The sequence below is a fragment of the Coregonus lavaretus genome (assembly GCF_964263955.1).
Source record: "Coregonus lavaretus genome assembly, chromosome: 1".
Classification (NCBI taxonomy): domain Eukaryota; kingdom Metazoa; phylum Chordata; class Actinopteri; order Salmoniformes; family Salmonidae; genus Coregonus; species Coregonus lavaretus.
In genome coordinates this window covers 1,098,701-1,118,362 of record NC_139988.1, presented here as the reverse complement: position 1 = coordinate 1,118,362, position 19,662 = coordinate 1,098,701, and the positions used below count along the sequence as shown (strand labels likewise).

Below are 19,662 nucleotides of genomic sequence, written 5' to 3'. Positions count from 1 at the left end.
CAGGCAGACAAAGGGTCTGATTAAATGTGACAAGCCTTCAAATCAACTTAGGATTATTTCTAGGCCTGAGACTCCACACATCCCATTGCCTTGGAACAGTATGTCAGAGCTGTGATGCTAGCCACTAGCTAACAACAAGGCAGACAGAGCTGTGATGCTAGCTACTAGCTAACAACAAGGCAGACAGAGCTGTGATGCTAGCTACTAGCTAACAACAAGGCAGACAGAGCTGTGATGCTAGCCACTAGCTAACAACAAGGCAGTCAGAGCTGTGATGCTAGCCACTAGCTAACAACAAGGCAGACATAGCTGTGATGCTAGCCACTAGCTAACAACAAGGCAGACAGAGCTGTGATGCTAGCCACTAGCTAACAACAAGGCTGACAGAGATGTGATGCTAGCTACTAGCTAACAACAAGGCAGTCAGAGCTGTGATGCTAGCCACTAGCTAACAACAAGGCAGACAGAGCTGTGATGCTAGCCACTAGCTAACAACAAGGCAGACAGAGATGTGATGCTAGCCACTAGCTAACAACAAGGCAGTCAGAGCTGTGATGCTAGCTACTAGCTAACAACAAGGCAGTCAGAGCTGTGATGCTAGCCACTAGCTAACAACAAGGCAGACAGAGATGTGATGCTAGCCACTAGCTAACAACAAGGCAGACATAGCTGTGATGCTAGCTACTAGCTAACAACAAGGCAGTCAGAGCTGGGATGCTAGCTACTAGCTAACAACAAGGCAGACAGAGCTGTGATGCTAGCCACTAGCTAACAACAAGGCAGACAGAGCTGTGATGCTAGCTACTAGCTAACAACAAGGCAGTCAGAGCTGTGATGCTAGCCACTAGCTAACAACAAGGCAGACCCTTCATACTTCTATCATATGCCATTCTACTTCAGTCAAACATCCTTCATTCAGATTAAAAATAAATAAAAGAGCATTGTCTTCAGAAATCGAACATGGGGGGCATGGTTTCCAATGATCGAAGGGACTACATGGTGTCCAATGATCGAAGGGACTACATGGTTTCCAATGATCGAAGGGACTACATGGTTTCCAATGATCGAAGGGACTACATGGTTTCCAATGATCGAAGTGACTACATGGTTACCAATGATCGAAGTGACTACATGGTTTCCAATGATCGAAGGGACTACATGGTTACCAATGATCGAAGTGACTACATGGTTTCCAATGATCGAAGGGACTACATGGTTTCCAATGATCGAAGGGACTACATGGTTTCCAATGATTGAAGGGACTACATGGTTTCCAATGATCGAAGGGACTACATGGTTTCCAATGATCATAGGGACTACATGGTTTCAATGATCGAAGGGACTACATGGTTACCAATGATCGAAGGGACTACATGGTTACCAATGATCGAAGGGACTACATGGTTACCAATGATCGAAGGGACTACATGGTTACCAATGATCGAAGGGACTGCATGGTTACCAATGATCGAAGGGACTACATGGTTTCCAATGATCGAAGGGACTGCAGTAATGAATGGAGTAAAAGAGACTATTGATGAATGAAATAGGCCTAATGTAGGGACCTCTGGGTGACCTGGGACATCACATCGACCACCCCCTATGTAGGCTTTTAGGAAAAGTCACACTTAAAAGCATTACGAACTTAAAATCATGACTAATAATGTAATTATCTGACAATGAAAACGCAGAAAAAAATGTGATTCATATCCTATATCAATTTCTATTTGTATAAAATATATATAAAACAAGATTTAAATAAAACAATTCAGAACCCAAATATTGGGAAAGATAAATAATTGATTTTTCTGACCTAAACCGTGCTACACCCCTTCACTGAAATGGCTGCTTTTTTTGCCCTGGGTTCCCATATGCCTGTAAAATTAAAATGTCTGTAGAGTGATAGGCGAATGTGTCATTTTGTGACTCTGCCAACACACTGAAAATGGCATCTGTGTGGGCAGCTTACACTGTCAATGACTACCGACTCTGTGCCAAACTCGTCTTTTAGATAAACCACTTGTTTGTATTACAGGACTCAAGTACAACTATGATAAGCCTGATCAGTTTGCTAGATGTAAACAGCAAGTGAGATACTGTTATTGTGTATAATCAAAGCACTAGCAGAAGAAGCCTACTGTATTGTGAAAGTTGACAATTCGTATATTAAATAGTCAGTTACATTTTAATTTAGCCATTCTTCTTCTTCAGATGTATCTCTGATCTGTTTGTATAATTTAAAAGCCTAAAGGCATACAACTTTCATACATTGAATAATACATTACCATTTGGGTTAAAGGTTTAATTTTCCACTGCAGTTACAATTGCAGGAAAACCCCTGTTACTGGTGAAATACTTCCTAAGAAATGTCAGAAACATATTTTACGCAGGAGCACTGCTCACATCCTTTAATTTATTTAGTTATCAATCTATACAAATATACAGATATTCACATCCATCTATTTAATTAGGGTGGCAAGAAACAAGTTAGTTCTAAATATTTCAAAAACTAAAAGCATTGTATTTGGGACTAATCATTCACTAAACCCTAAACCTCAACTAAATCTTTCAATGAATAATGTAGAAATTGAGCAAATTGAGGAGACTAAACTGCTTGGAGTAACCCTGGATTGTAAACTGTCATGGTCAAAACATATTGATGCAACAGTAGCTAAGACGGGGAGAGGTCTGTCCATAATAAAGCGCTGCTCTACCTTCTTAACAATGTTATCAACAAGGCAGGTCCTACAGGCCCTAGTTTTGTCGCACCTGGACTACTGTCCAGTCATGTGGTCAGGTGCCACAAAGAGGGACTTAGGAAAATTACAATTGGCCCAGAACAGGGCAGCACTGCTGGCACTTAAATGTACACGGAGAGCTAACATTAATAATATGCATGTCAATCTCTCCTGGCTCAAAGTAGAGGAGAGAGTGACTTTATAACTACTTGTATTTGTAAGCAGTCCCGTGTAGCTCAGCTGGTAGAGCATGGCGCTTGCAATGCCAGAGTTGTGGGTTCGATTCCCATGGGGGACCAGTATGAAAATGTATCCACTCACTACTGTAAGTCGCTCTGGATAAGAGTGTCTGCTAAATGACTAAAAAGTAAAGTATTGACATGTTGAATACACCGAGCTGTCTGTTTAAACAATTAGCACACAGCTCAGACACCCACGCATATGCCATCTCTTCACAGTCCCCAAGTCCAGAACAGACTATGGGAGGTGCACAGTACTGCATAGAGCCATGACTACATGGAACTCTATTCCACATCAAGTAACTCATGCAAATCAGATTTATAAAACTGATAAAAATACACCTTATGGAACAGCGGGGACTGTGAAGAGACACATAAATATGCATACATATACACATGGATTTTATGTGGTAGAAGAGTAGTGGCCTGAGGGATACACTCAATCTGTTGTGTAATGTTTTCATCGTATATAATTGCCTTAATTTAGCTGGACCCCAGGAAGAGTAGCTGCTGCCTTGGCAGATCCATAATAAATACAAATACAAATACATCAATGTGAGTGGTTACTTCCAGGGAGGGTGCTTCCATAACTTCATTAGGGGGTTTGAAAGAACCCTGCATCATGTATCCTAGAGTGTATCCCAAATGGCACCCTATTCCCTATTTAGTGCATTACTTTTGTGCACTATGTAGGGTTTAGTATGCCAGTTGGGATGCAACCTTTGTGTGGAATAACCCTCAGTTGCTGCATCCTACATATCCCTGTATAGGAGCTCTTAAAGGCTAATCACTCACACACGGCTATCCTATGGCCCCTCATTAATGATTGCTGCACCATTCCCCTCGATCTATATCCGTAGAAACAACATCTCTATTTCATTGGGGAGTGATTTGATTGTCCTTTCTGTGGCCATTATTTACGGGGCGTCCCAAATTATACCCTATTTTCTATATAGTGCACTATTTTTGACCAGAGCCCTATGAGCCCTTGTCAAAGTAGTGCACTATAATGGGAATAGGGTGCCATTTGGGACGCATATTTAATCTTCTTTATGGTCCTTCTCCGTTAATTGGGATGCAAGATCATTTTCATGGTCTCCATGCCAACTAAGCAGAGTCTGAGTTTACCATCTCGGATGAAAGGGTACAAGGTAAAAGGTGCATATCATATTGGATGAAACTGCAGCGAGGGTAAAATGGTGCGCTGAAACGTATGCTGCCTGACTTAAAAACAACACCTAGCCTATATACAAAAAACTTGTGCATTACTATTAAGGAAATAGGGTGTGATTTCGGAAACACAGTGTTGCATTTTTTAGGGGGTGGATCAGAAGATAACCAGATTTGGTAAAAGACCAAGTCCATATTATGGCAAGAACAGCTCAAATAAGCAAAGAGAAACGACAGTCCATTATTACTTTAAGACACGAAGGTCAGTCAATACGGAACATTTCAAGAACTTTGAAAGTTTCTTCAAGTGCAGTCGCAAAAACCATCAAGCGCTATGATGAAACTGGCTCTCATGAGGACCGCCACAGGAATGGAAGACCCCCAGTTACCTCTGCTGCAGAGGATAAGTTCATTAGAGTTACCAGCCTCAGGAATCGCAGCCCAAATAAATGCTTCACAGAGTTCAAGTCACAGACACATCTCAACATCAACTGTTCAGAGAGGACTCTATGAATTAGGACTTCATGGTCGAATTGATGCAAAGAAACCACTACTAAAGGACACCAATAAGAAGAAGAGACCTGCTTGGGCCAAGAAACACAAGCAATGGACATTAGACCAGTGGAAATCTGTCCTTTGGTCTGGAGTCCAAATTTGAGATTTTTGGTTCCAACTGCAGTGTCTTTGTGAGACGCGATGTGGGTGAACGGATGATCTCTGCATGTGTAGTTCCCACCGTAAAGCATGGAGGAGGAGGTGTTATGGTGTGGGGGTGCTTTGCTGGTGACACTGTCTGTGAATTTTTTTAGAATTCAGGGCACACTTAACCAGCATGGCTACCACAGCATTCTGCAGCGATACGCCATCCCATCTGGTTTGGGCTTAGTGGGACTATCATTTGTTCTTCAACAGGACAATGACCCAACACACCTCCAGGCTGTGTAAGGGATATTTAACCAAGAAGGAGAGTGATGGAGTGCTGCGTCAGATGACCTGGCCTCCACAATCCCCCGACCTCAACCCAATTGAGATGGTTTGGGAAGAGTCGGAACACAGTCAAGGAAAAGCAGCCAATAAGTGCTAAGCATATATGGGAACTCCTTCAAGACTGTTGGAAAAGCATTCCAGGTGAAGCTTGTTGAGAGAATGCCAAGAGTGTGCAAAGCTGTCATCAATGCAAAGAGTTGCTATTTGAAGAATCTCAAATATAAAATATATTTTGATTTGTTTAATACTTTTTTGGTTACTACATGATTCTATATGTGTTATTTCATAGTTTTGATGTCTTCACTATTATTCTACAATGTACAGTGAGTAGGTGTGTCCAAACTTTTGATTGATACTGTATACTATTTTAAATATATGTATGTTTTTGTATATATTTTCCTTTATTATTTTCCCATAAACCTTCCACCCCTCCTCTAATTGGAGTAAACTAATGGACAACAACACTTAGGCTTCTACTTCCAGCTTATACATACTATATACATTTTACTTACACAGTATATTTTACATTAGTTATCTTTTGTTTGTTTTAGTCGCATCTTTCAGCTACCCTCCACCCCTCCAATCTATCTCTGAAGACCATACAGTTTTGATTTATATTTGCCATATATTTTTCAACTGTGCTGTGATGTTTCACAAAAGTTCTGAAGCTATATACATTTTACAGACAGTATATTTTACATTAGTTATCTTGTTTTTTTGTTATTTTTTTTGTCCCACAGTGCTCTTTTTCACAATCTATACTGTAGTCTGGCTCTCATCTCTAGACATCTTCCATTCCATTATGAGCCAATGGAGTCATCATCATCATCATCACTAAACCCTATTTCTCACACCTCGAATAAATAAGGCTTTGAGTTTGCAGCTCAGACATTTTGTAGACAGAGACAGAGGCCTTAAACTGAGGCTTAATTCCAAACAACAACCATCTCCTTCCAACAAAACAAAAGATTGAACAATCTCTTTTAGATCTGGGAGAAAATTACACATATTCCTGAATGCCCATATGAGTACCGGATGCTAGGCATCTAGTCCAGATAGGTAGCTAACTCAGGGCCCATCCAACTGTGCTAGGCATCTAGTCCAGATAGGTAGCTAACTCAGGGCCCCTCCAACTGTGCTAGGCATCTAGTCCAGATAGGTAGCTAACTCAGGGCCCCTCCAACTGTGCTAGGCATCTAATCCAGATAGGTAGCTAACTCAGGGCCCCTCCAACTGTGCTAGGCATCTAATCCAGATAGGTAGCTAACTCAGGGCCCCTCCAGCTGTGCTAGGCATCTAGTCCAGATAGGTAGCTAACTCAGGGCCCCTCCAGCTGTGCTAGGCATCTAATCCAGATAGGTAGCTAGCTCAGGGCCCCTCCAGCTGTGCTAGGCATCTAATCCAGATAGGTAGCTAACTCAGGGCCCCTCCAGCTGTGCTAGGCATCTAGTCCAGATAGGTAGCTAACTCAGGGCCCCTCCAGCTGTGCTAGGCATCTAGTCCAGATAGGTAGCTAACTCAGGGCCCCTCCAACCAGCCAGTACTTTGCCATCATCTGAAGTACAATAGCTTTGAGCTGGGATTAAGATCAAGAGACATGGAGATGATCTGTCACTGATCTGGTTGTACTGAGACTGCTCTTCTCTGTGTCACGGAGGCTCTCCGCACTGCTAAAGCTAACTCTCTCTCCTAAAGCTACCTGACCGGTCGCTCCCACCAAGTGGCGTGGCGAGAAACTGTCTCCGCACCACGTGCTCTCACCACTGGTGTCCCCCAGGGCTCAGTTCTAGGCCCTCTCCTATTCTCGCTATACACCAAGTCACTTGGCTCTGTCATATCCTCACATGGCCTCTCCTATCATTGCTACGCAGACGACACACAACTAATCTTCTCCTTTCCCCCTTCTGATAACCAGGTGGCGAATCGCATCTCTGCATGTCTGGCAGACATATCAGTATGGATGACGGATCACCACCTCAAGCTGAACCTTGGCAAGACGGAGCTGCTCTTCCTCCCGGGGAAGGACTGCCCGTTCCGTGATCTCGCCATCACGGTTGACGACTCCGTTGTGTCCTCCTCCCAGAGTGAGAAGAGCCTTGGCGTGACCCTGGACAACACCCTGTCGTTCTCCGCTAACATCAAGGTGGTGACCCGATCCTGTAGGTTCATGCTCTACAACATTCGGAGAGTACGACCCTGCCTTACACAGGAAGCGGCACAGGTCCTAATCCAGGCATTTGTCATCTCCCGTCTGGATTACTGCAACTCGCTGTTGGCTGGGCTCCCTGCCTGTGCCATTAAACCCCTACAACTCATCCAGAATGCCGCAGCCCGTCTGGTGTTCAACCTTCCCAAGTTCTCTCACGTCACCCTGCTCCTCCGCACACTACACTGGCTTCCAGTTGAAGCTTGCATCTGCTACAAGACCATGGTGCTTGCCTACGGAGCTGTGAGGGGAACGGCACCTCCGTACCTTCAGGCTCTGATCAGTCCCTACACCCAAACGAGGGCATTGCGTTCATCCACCTCTGGCCTGCTGGCTCCCCTACCTCTGCTGAAGCGCAGTTCCCGCTCAGCCCAGTCAAAACTGTTCGCTGCTCTGGCACCCCAATGGTGGAACAAGCTCCCTCACGACGCCAGGACAGCAGAGTCACTCACCACCTTCCGGAGACATTTGAAACCCCACCTCTTTAAGGAACACCTGGGATAGGATAAAGTAATCCTTCTAACCCCCCCCCCCAAAAAAAAAAAGAAAAAGAAAAAGATTTAAAAAATAAGAAAATAAAATTGAAATAGACAAATAATAAAAAAAGAAAAAGAAAAAATAAGAAAAAAATATAATTGTAAGGTGGTTATCCCATTGGCTATAAGGTGAATGCACCAATTTGTAAGTCGCTCTGGATAAGAGCGTCTGCTAAATGACGTAAATGTAATGTAATGTAATGTAAATGTAATGTAATGTAAATGTAATGTAATGTAAATGTAATGTACTGACCAGTTCCTGTGTGGCTCAGTTTCTTTTATTTTTTTAATTTCACCTTTATTTAACCAGGTAAGCCAGTTGAGAACAACTGTGACCTGGCCAAGATAAAGCAAAGCAGTGCGATAAAAACAACAACACAGAGGGGTAAAACAAAACATAAATCAAAAATAAACCAGAAAATATATTTACAGTGTGTGCAAATGTAGCAAGTTATGGAGGTAAGGCAATAAATAGGCCATAGTGCAAAATAATTACAATTAGTATTAACACTGGAATGATAGATGTGCAAGAGATGATGTGCAAATAGAGATACTGGGGTGCAAATTAGCAAAATAAATAACAATATGGGGATGAGGTAGTTGGGTGGGCTAATTTCAGATGGGCTGTGTACAGGTGCAGTGATCGGTAAGGTGCTCTGACAACTGATGCTTAAAGTTAGAGCGTAGTGCTAGAAACACTAGAGTTGTGAGTTCAATTCCCACTCGAAACATATGCACTCACTGTTCTGTAAATAGATTTGGATACAAGCATCTGCTAAATGTCATATATTATATATATAAACATGAAACAGAGAAGGTGTCATACGCTCAGAACTAAAACCTTGAGTAATTTGGTCAGATGTAGTCTGTCCACTAGAGATTACAACAGAGGTAGGTAACATATTCACAGTACTCCTCATTAGAAAACACAAAGGTAAGGTAACATATTTACAGTACTCCTCATTAGAAAACACAGAGAGACAGCTAGACTGAATAACACCCAGGCTTCACAGTTGTCAAAATATCCCCTGAAGCTGTAAGGGGGCCATATTTTGACGAGGTGTAGAAACACAGCCTATAAATAGCTTGTGAACACAGCACTGGATGCCCTGAGCTCCAGATATACACAGACAGAGAACGGAACTATCTCTCCATCCCCCTCACCCTACAGTTATTACCTCATTGGTTGTTTTAACGTCAGCTCCTCCTTCAGAGGAAAAACATTGACACGAAGAAGCAGAATAATCTTTGCTCTCTCTGATAGTAATAATAGTTCAGATGGGAAAGTGATTTTTGGTTTGCCAGGCTTGCGGCTAAAACATTGATATGCCTTGTGAAATATACACCAATTATGTCAAATGTAGCACTTCACAGTTTTAGACCCAAATGAGCTAATGTGGGCCAGCCTATCAATCACCCTGTAAATTAGTCCGTGTCAGCATGTGCATTTCTGTTTTTTATCTGGGGGTAGAAATCTAAGTCAAAGCTTTTGACTGCCAAGAAATGTACACATTAACATAATTGCCCCATTAACTGAAACTATTTTTTTTTGGGGGGGGGATTATTTGGAAGTCTTTGTTGCATACATTAATAACCTTGCAAAGTTAAAATAAAAACTAAAGGGTTCCAGTACAGTGGGTGTTAGTAGAGTGGTTAAACAGCTACTGTGGTTGGGTAAAGATGGTACAGTAGCCTACAAGATAAATAGACATTTAATGTACCACATTGTGTGTCTGTTGTTGATTAAAGCATGTTAAAGTGCATGAATTGCCTTTATGTACAGGTATGTCTCTACCAATACAAATGATAAACACAACCTGCATTGTGAGGCGTGTGTTTGAGCAAAGCAGTTGAAGTGCACGCAGTAGAAAATGGAGACTTACCGCATTGTGTGTCTGTGTCTGTCCAACCAGGATGAGGAGGTTGGACGAGATGATTGACAGGCAGAAGTTGATTAGGATGATGGAGCGTTCAGACCGGATATATCTGGAATAACGGGAAGTACTGGATCAACAAACGAAAAATGACAATCAACACAACACCACAACAACCACCAATCAACATTCTTCCATTACTACTAGGCCACTACTACTAGACCATTACTACTAGACCATTACTACTAGACCATTACTACTAGACCATTACTACTAGGCCACTACTACTAGACCACTACTACTAGACCATTACTACTAGACCATTACTACTAGGCCACTACTACTAGACCATTACTACTAGGCCATTACTACTAGACCATTACTACTAGACCATTACTACTAGGCCACTACTACTAGACCACTACTACTAGACCATTACTACTAGACCATTACTACTAGGCCATTACTACTAGGCCATTACTACTAGTTCCAGGTTTCAGGCAGCCTCTGGAACTGCCGTTCTGCTGCCAACAAAGCTGACTTCATCCCAGCCTATGCCAACCTCCAGTCCCTCGACTTCCTGGCGCTGACGGAAACATGGATCACCACTGAAAACACTGCTACTCCTACTGCTCTCTCCTCGTCTGACCATGTGTTCTCGCATACCCCGAGAGCATCTGGTCAGAGGGGTGGTGGTACAGGAATCCTCATCTCTCCCAAGTGGACATTCTCAATTTTTCCCCTAACCCATATGTCTATCTCCTCATTTGAATTCCATGCTGTCACAGTCACTAGCCCATTTAAGCTTAATATCCTTGTCATCTATCGCCCTCCAGGTTCCCTTGGAGAGTTCATCAATGAGCTTGACGCCTTGATAAGTTCCTTTCCTGAGGATGGCTCACCCCTCACAGTTTTGGGGGATTTCAACCTCCCTATGTCCACATTTGACTCATTTCTCTCTGCCTCCTTCTTTCCACTCCTCTCCTCTTTTGACCTCACCCTCTCACCGTCCCCCCCTACTCACAAGGCAGGCAATACGCTTGACCTCATCTTCACTAGATGCTGCTCCTCTACTAATCTCACTGCAACTCCCCTCCATGTCTCCGACCACTACTTTGTTTCCTTTTCTCTCTCGCTCTCCTCCCACACTACTCACTCTGCCCCTACACAGATGGTAATGCGCCGCCGCAACCTTCGCTCTCTCTCTCCCACTACTCTCTCCTCTTCCATCCTATCATCTCTTCCCTCTGCTCACTCCTTCTCCCTCCAATCTCCTGATTCTGCCTCCTCAACCCTCCTCTCCTCCCTTTCTGCATCCTTTGACTCTCTGTGTCCCCTATCCTCCCGGCCGGCTCGGTCCTCCCCTCCAGCTCCGTGGCTTGATGACTCACTGCGAGCTCACAGAACAGAGCTCCGGGCAGCGGAGCGGAAATGGAAGAAAACTAAACTCCCTGCCGACCTGGCATCTTTTCACTCCCTCCTCTCTACATTTTCTTCATCTGTTTCTGCTGCTAAGGCCACCTTCTACCACTCTAAATTCCAAGCATCTGCCTCTAACCCTAGGAAGCTCTTTGCCACATTTTCCTCCCTCCTGAATCCTCCCCCCCCCCCCCTCCTCTCTCTCTGTGGATGACTTCGTCAACCACTTTGAAAAGAAGGTTGACGACATCCGATCCTCGTTTGTTAAGTCTAATGACACTGCTGGTCCTGCTCACACTGCCCTACCCTATGCTTTGACTTCTTTCTCCCCTCTCTCTCCAGATAAAATCCTGCGACTTGTGACTGCAGGCCGCCCAACAACCTGCCCGCTTGACCCCATCCCCTCCTCCCTTCTCCAGACCATCTCCGGTGACCTTCTCCCCTACCTCACCTCGCTGATCAACTCATCCTTGACCGCTGGCCATGTCCCTTCCGTCTTCAAGAGAGCGAGAGTTGCTCCCCTTCTCAAAAAACCAACACTCGACCCCACTGATGTCAACAACTACAGACCAGTATCCCTTCTTTCTTTTCTTTCCAAAACTATTGAGCGTGCCGTCTTTAGCCAACTCTCTTGCTATCTCTCTCAGAATGACCTTCTTGATCCAAACCAATCAGGTTTCAGGACTGGTCATTCAACTGAGACTGCTCTTCTCTGTGTCACGGAGACTCTCCGCACTGCTAAAGCTAACTCTCTCTCCTCTGCTCTTGTCCTTCTAGACCTGTCTGCTGCCTTTGATACTGTGAACCATCAGATCCTCCTCTCCACCCTCTCCGAGCTGGGCATCTCCGGCGCGGCTCACTCCTGGATTGCGTCCTACCTGACCGGTCGCTCCTACCAAGTGGCGTGGCGAGAAGCTGTCTCCGCACCACGTGCTCTCACCACTGGTGTCCCCCAAGGCTCAGTTCTAGGCCCTCTCCTTTTCTCCCTATACACCAAGTCACTTGGCTCTGTCATATCCTCACATGGTCTCTCCTATCATTGCTACGCTGACGATACACAACTAATCTTCTCCTTTCCCCCTTCTGATAACCAGGTGGCGAATCGCATCTCTGCATGTCTGGCAGACATATCAGTATGGATGACGGATCACCACCTCAAGCTGAACCCTGGCAAGACGGAGCTGCTCTTCCTCCCGGGGAAGGACTGCCCGTTCCATGATCTCGCCATCACGGTTGACAACTCCGCTGTGTCCTCCTCCCAGAGTGCGAAGAGCCTAGGCGTGACCCTGGACAACACCCTGTCGTTCTCCGCCAACATCAAGGCGGTGACCCGCTCCTGCAGGTTCATGCTCTACAACATTCGGAGAGTACGACCCTGCCTTACACAGGAAGCGGCACAGGTCCTAATCCAGGCACTTGTCATCTCCCGTCTGGACTACTGCAACTCGCTGTTGGTTGGCCTACCTGCCTGTGCCATTAAACCCCTACAACTCATCCAGAATGCCGCAGCCCGTCTGGTGTTCAACCTTCCCAAGTTCTCTCACGTCACCCCCCTCCTCCGCACACTCCACTGGCTTCCAGTTGAAGCTCGCATCCGCTACAAGACCATGGTGCTTGCCTATGGAGCAGTGAGGGGAACGGCACCTCTGTACCTTCAGGCTCTGATCAGTCCCTACACCCAAACGAGGGCATTGCGCTCATCCACCTCTGGCCTGCTGGCTCCCCTTCCTCTGCGGAAGCATAGTTCCCGCTCAGCCCAGTCAAAACTGTTCGCTGCTCTGGCACCCCAATGGTGGAACAAGCTCCCTCACGACGCCAGGACAGCGGAGTCACTCACCACCTTCCGGAGACATTTGAAACCCCACCTCTTTAAGGAATACCTGGGATAGGATAAAGGAATCCTTCTACCCCCCCCCCCCCCCCAATTGTAAAGTGGTTATCCCACTGGCTATAGGGTGAACGCACCAATTTGTGAGTCGCTCTGGCTAAGAGCGTCTGCTAAATGACGTTAATGTGCCCTTGAGCAAGGCACTTAACCCTAATTGCTCCTGTAAGTCGCTCTGGATAAGAGCGTCTGCTAAATGACGTAAATGTAATGTAATGTACTAGACCATTACTACTAGGCCACTACTACTAGACATAAATAATAATAATAATATGCCATTTAGCAGACGCTTTTATCCAAAGCGACTTACAGACTAGACCATTACTACTAGGCCATTACTACTAGGCCACTACTACTAGACCATTACTACTAGGCCACTACTACTAGGCCACTACTACTAGACCATTACTACTAGACCATTACTACTAGGCCATTACTACTAGACCACTACTACTAGACCATTACTAGACCATTACTACTAGACCACTACTACGAGACCACTACTACTAGGCCACTACTACTAGACCACTACTACTAGACCATTACTACTAGACCATTACTACTAGACCATTACTACTAGACCACTACTACTAGACCACTACTACTAGACCATTACTACTAGACCATTACTACTAGACCACTACTACTAGACCACTACTACTAGACCATTACTACTAGACCATTACTACTAGGCCACTACTACTAGGCCAATACTACTAGACCATTACACTAGGCCACTACTACTAGACCATTACTACTAGACCATTACTACTAGGCCACTACTACTAGACCATTACTACTAGGCCATTACTACTAGACCACTACTACTAGGCCATTACTACTAGGCCATTACTACTAGGCCATTACTGCTAGACCATTACACTAGGCCACTACTACTAGGCCATTACTACTAGACCATTACTACTAGACCACTACTACTAGGCCATTACTACTAGGCCATTACTACTAGGCCATTACTGCTAGACCATTACTACTAGACCATTACTACTAGGCCATTACTACTAGACCATTACTACTAGGCCATTACTACTAGGCCACTACTACTAGACCATTACTACTAGACCATTACTACTAGGCCATTACTACTATACCATTACTACTAGACCATTACTACTAGGCCATTACTGCTAGACCATTACACTAGGCCACTACTACTAGACCATTACTACTAGACCATTACTACTAGACCACTACTACTAGACCATTACTACTAGACCATTACTACTAGGCCATTACTACTATACCATTACTACTAGACCATTACTACTAGACCACTACTACTAGACCATTACTACTAGACCATTACTACTAGACCATTACTACTAGACCATTACTACTAGACCACTACTACTAGGCCATTACTACTAGGCCATTACTGCTATACCATTACTACTAGACCATTACTACTAGGCCATTACTACTACTAGACCATTACTACTAGACCATTACTACTAGGCCACTACTACTAGACCATTACTACTAGACCATTACTACTAGACCATTACTACTATACCATTACTACTATACCATTACTACTAGACCATTACTACTAGACCATTACTACTAGGCCATTACTACTATACCATTACTACTAGACCATTACTACTAGACCACTACTACTAGACCATTACTACTAGGCCATTACTACTAGGCCATTACTACTATACCATTACTACTAGACCACTACTACTAGACCATTACTACTAGACCATTACTACTAGACCATTACTACTAGACCATTACTACTAGGCCATTACTACTATACCATTACTACTAGACCATTACTACTAGACCACTACTACTAGGCCATTACTACTATACCATTACTACTAGACCATTACTACTAGACCACTACTACTATACCATTACTACTAGGCCATTACTACTAGGCCACTACTACTAGGCCATTACTACTAGGCCATTACTACTATACCATTACTACTAGACCATTACTACTACTAGACCATTACTACTAGACCATTACTACTAGACCACTACTACTAGACCATTACACAAGGCCATTACTACTAGACCACTACTACTAGACCACTACTACTAGACCATTACTACTAGACCATTACTACTAGACCACTACTACTAGACCCTTACACTAGGCCATTACTACTAGACCACTACTACTAGACCATTACTACTAGGCCACTACTACTAGGCCATTACTACTAGACCATTACTAGACCACATCCAACATCTCATTCCAAAATCATGGGCATTAATGGGCATTAATATGGAGTTGGTCCCCCCTTTGCTGCTATAACAGCCTCCACTCTTCTGGGAAGGCTGGAACATTGCTCTGTGAAGGCCAGTCAAGTTCTTCCACACTAATCTCGACAAACCATTTCTGTATGGACCTCGCTTTGTGCACGGGCCTTCCACAAACTGTTGCCACAAAGTTGGAAGCATAGAATCGTCTAGAATGTAATTTTATGTTGTAGTGTTAAGATTTCCCTTCACTTGAACTAAGGGGCCTAGCCCGAACCATGAAAAACAGCCCCCGACCATTATTCCTCCTCGTCAAAACTTTACAGTTGGCACTATGCATTGGGGCAGGAAGCGTTCTCCTGGCATCCGCCAAACCCAGATTTGTCCGTCAGACTGCCAGATGGTGAAGCGTTATTCATCACTCAAGAGAAAGCATTTCCAATGCTCCAGATTTTTACGCGCTGCGCGATTCAGCACTCGCCGGTCCGTTCTGTGAGCTTGTGTGGCCTACCACTTCACAATAACAGCACTTACAGTTGACTGGGGCAGCTCTAGCAGGGCAGAAATTTGTTGGAAAGGTGGCACCCTATGACGGTGCCACGTTGAAAGTCACTGAGCTCTTCAGTAAGGCCATTCTACTGCCAATGTTTGTCTATGGAGATTGCATGGCTGTGTGCTCTATGGCTTTTATACGCCTGTCAGCAACGGGTGTGGCTGAACTAGCCTAATCCACTAATTTGAAAGGGAGTTCACGTACTTTTGTATATACATTATAGTGTACATCAATTCATATATTCATAATCTCAACATGGTGTTTACAGTGCATACATCACTGGTTGTATTGTACTCACCTCCATAGAATAGCATAGACCACTAGCAACAGGATCAAGGCGAGACAGGATAGACCACAGCCAATGATCAAAGTCACACTGGGGACTGCTGAGTACTCCATGGTCTGTAGGAGACAGAGACAGAAGGATGGATATTTTACACCTGCTTTGTGTTGGTGTTAAAGCCTCGGACACCAATCAAAACCAATCACACTGGAACACGGACCAATCGGTTGGTGTTATTGAAGACTCAGCCACCAATCAAAACACTTATTATAGCTGCTTTGGGTTGGTGTTAAAACATCAGCCACTGACTGGAAAATAGACCAATCAGTTGGTGTTATTCAGTCTTAAACCACCAATCAAACCAATCACACTGTAAAACAAACCAAACAAAACATCACAACAAGTCGGCCATTTTGAGATGTTCTGTATTGAATGGTTTCACCAACGTCAATACAAACTTGATTGAGGAGAGGAGGGGAGCCAGTGTGTGTGTGTTTGTGTGTGTGTGTGTGTGTGTGTGTGCGCTTAGCAGTCTTGATTAGTCCTGAGCTTGATAGTATTTGTGATTCATGTCATCTAAAAAATCTGTTGCTTTCTTAACTAACCATTCATCTCAAGATGGTGATTGCAGTGTCTACTCTACGTCTCAAAATAAAATAAAATCCCTAATAAAACCACCCATTCCCCATATATCTCTACTCTACAGTGTAATCCTATTACCATTTATTAATCTGATATTCATGAATATTGAATCAAGAGCAAAAAAAGAGAGTCCCTATTAAGAAAAGAGACCATTTTCACTGATTGACATTGAGGGTGGTCTAAAAAAGTGATAGAATGACATACAGACTCCATAGAATAGAGCATAGAATGACATACAGACTCCATAGAATAGAGCATAGAATGACATACAGACTCCATAGAATAGAGCATAGAATGACATACAGACTCCATAGAATAGAGCATAGAATGACATACAGACTCCATAGAATAGAGCATAGAATGACATACAGACTCCATAGAATAGATCATAGAATTACATACAGACTCCATAGAATAGATCATAGAATGACATACAGACTCCATAGAATAGAGCATAGAATGACATACAGACTCCATAGAATAGATCATAGAATTACATACATACTCCATAGAATAGATCATAGAATTACATACAGACTCCATAGAATAGATCATAGAATTACATACAGACTCCATAGAATAGAGCATGGAATTACATACAGAAGTAATTTATAAGATCTCAATGAGTAGGAGCCTCTCCCAATGAAATAAAGCTTACAATCTACCAATGCCAACCAAATAGCATCCATGTTTATTTAATCTATTGTTACTGCCTCTTAATTTACCACCTAGCCTATCCCAGGATTCCACCTGATATGTGGTGTCTGTCCCAAATGGCACCCTAGTCCCTATTTAGTGCACTACTTTTGACCAGGGCCCATAGGGTTGTACCCGTAGGTTATCTTTCCCAGCTCCCTCCCACAGACCACCAGTCATTGTGACATCAGCAGAGCAAGGCAACGATCAGAGTTATTAACAACGCTATCAGCCCCACATATCACACTTTTCTCTATTCCAGTCACACCATTTGAGTAATGGTGGAACTGCTGAGCAACAGATCTGATTTCAGACGTGAGTGTCAGTCTTGAGGGCCGATCCCTCATCCTTTTTGACGCTCCTCTCATAACGTAATGTTGCAAATCACTGTCAGTGGATATGGTTACAGCCTATTACAAGAATGGACAAATAAACACCTGTTACCTGTCACAGAAATGAGTAACAAACAGGAAGGTAACCCTAGCTATTACTTAAAATAAAACATCAGAATATGACATTGTAAACGATCTAATTAGGCCTAGTTCATTATGTGACGCTACTCTTTTTAAGATAACATGACACTTCTCAGTGAACTCCTATATCATATCTATACATTTAATATTTTAATATTAATTGATGAGCGGGACCATTACACAACCTGTAGGCTAAACTCAGTAAACAACATGCACTGGCCTTTGCAACCACACACACACACACACACACACACACACACACACACACCTAAGCCACTCAAGCTCACCAATGCAGAGCATTATCAAAATGATCTAGACAGCACATCCAGACTGAGGTTGATCCAAAAGAAACTCACCTTCACCTATAGGCGACACTAAACAAGAGAGAGACCCCTGATTATGGCGAAACAAACACATCGATTGAAATTCCAACCAAAGCAAAGCAATCAAGCACATTCTAGCACCCTCCTCTGCATTAATCCATAAATGAATAGAAAAAAAATCCCCTACTTACTATTTCTCTTGGTTGCTGTGCCAAAATGGCGAAGGTAGATACACGATCACATAAGCATTTTGTATGGGATGCATCGGTTAGTACGGTTCTACATCCTTTACTCGACCAGGTTCCCCAAGAATCGTTCCTGCAAGAAGAAGAGATGCGATCATTTCATTAATTCCAGCGCTATCTCACTTTCACCAGGATTGGAAAAATCGGGACGGATGAAACCTTTAATACTGTAACATTAAATATGTTTAAACTAATAACGGAAATCTAAATGCGAATAGGGAAGTGGTATCAACACACAATTTCGCCAGGCTACAATAAGCATTTAGCTCGACCGGGAGAAGAAAAAAAGGTTGAGAGAGGGAGAGAGAGGGAGAGAAAGGAGGGGACGAACGGAGCTGTCCAAACGTGGGTGGTGCTGATTAATTAAATTCCTCTATACGCTGTTAAAAGCAACAATTGCTTTCAAAAACCTTAGGCTACATATCCATATTTTCTACGTTTTTCTAGAGGTTGGCTACTTAGAAGAAACTATAATCTTTACCGGTATGGCTTTAGGTGATAGCCTATTGAGCGCGTCTGGGTTCTTTTCCAGAACGATTTTGTTGTTCTCTTTTATTCCTTTCACAATGTTTAGGCTATTATTATTAGGCTATCTTTCTTTTTCAGTTGATCTTTTTTCCTCAACTATTCTAATTAGCGGGTTTTTTAGGCTTCCTACAGGAACATTTCACCCTGGAAACCGTGGACAGCCTGAGATTGATACTCCGCTCCTCTCTGCTGCTGCAACAGCGGAGAGGGAGGGTGGGACACACGTTACAAAATAGGGATATATATTCCTAGATGTATATTTTCGTAGGATGATCTGTTGCGCTCTTTATCATTTGTTCAAGGCATTTAAAACATTTCTGGACGCAAGCATTGGTATTGTTCAACGTAGGCAAACCCGTTTAGGAAAAAGGATCGCATAACTAACTGTACTCCACCCCATGGAAACGGCGCGGATGGTATCTGCCCGTTTCCCGGTCTCCCCCTCCTCATAGCAGGTAAAATGATAGAGGAGAGGAAAGGAAACACGTTTATTCTATTTACTACTAGTAGCCTACATCTCCTTCTCACTTCAGACATTCACAAAGAATGTAAGGACAACAACTGGTACATAAGTACATTATAATAATAAGAATATGCCATTGAACTGGCCTAGTTATTATGTGA

General features: G+C 43.5%; 1 protein-coding gene across 1 annotated transcript in view; it reads right to left on the bottom strand.

The window, feature by feature from the left end:
• The window catches only part of adgrb3 (adhesion G protein-coupled receptor B3), a gene marked incomplete at its 5' end in the record, with an annotated part of 302,913 nt that overhangs the window by 50,673 nt on the left and 232,578 nt on the right, over nucleotides 1-19,662 (bottom strand). The window contains 3 exons of the mRNA XM_084170757.1: nucleotides 9,760-9,862; nucleotides 16,147-16,250; nucleotides 18,457-18,583. Coding sequence (XP_084026883.1) covers nucleotides 9,760-9,862; nucleotides 16,147-16,250; nucleotides 18,457-18,583 — 334 coding nt within the window. The remainder of the gene's footprint in view (nucleotides 1-9,759; nucleotides 9,863-16,146; nucleotides 16,251-18,456; nucleotides 18,584-19,662) is intronic.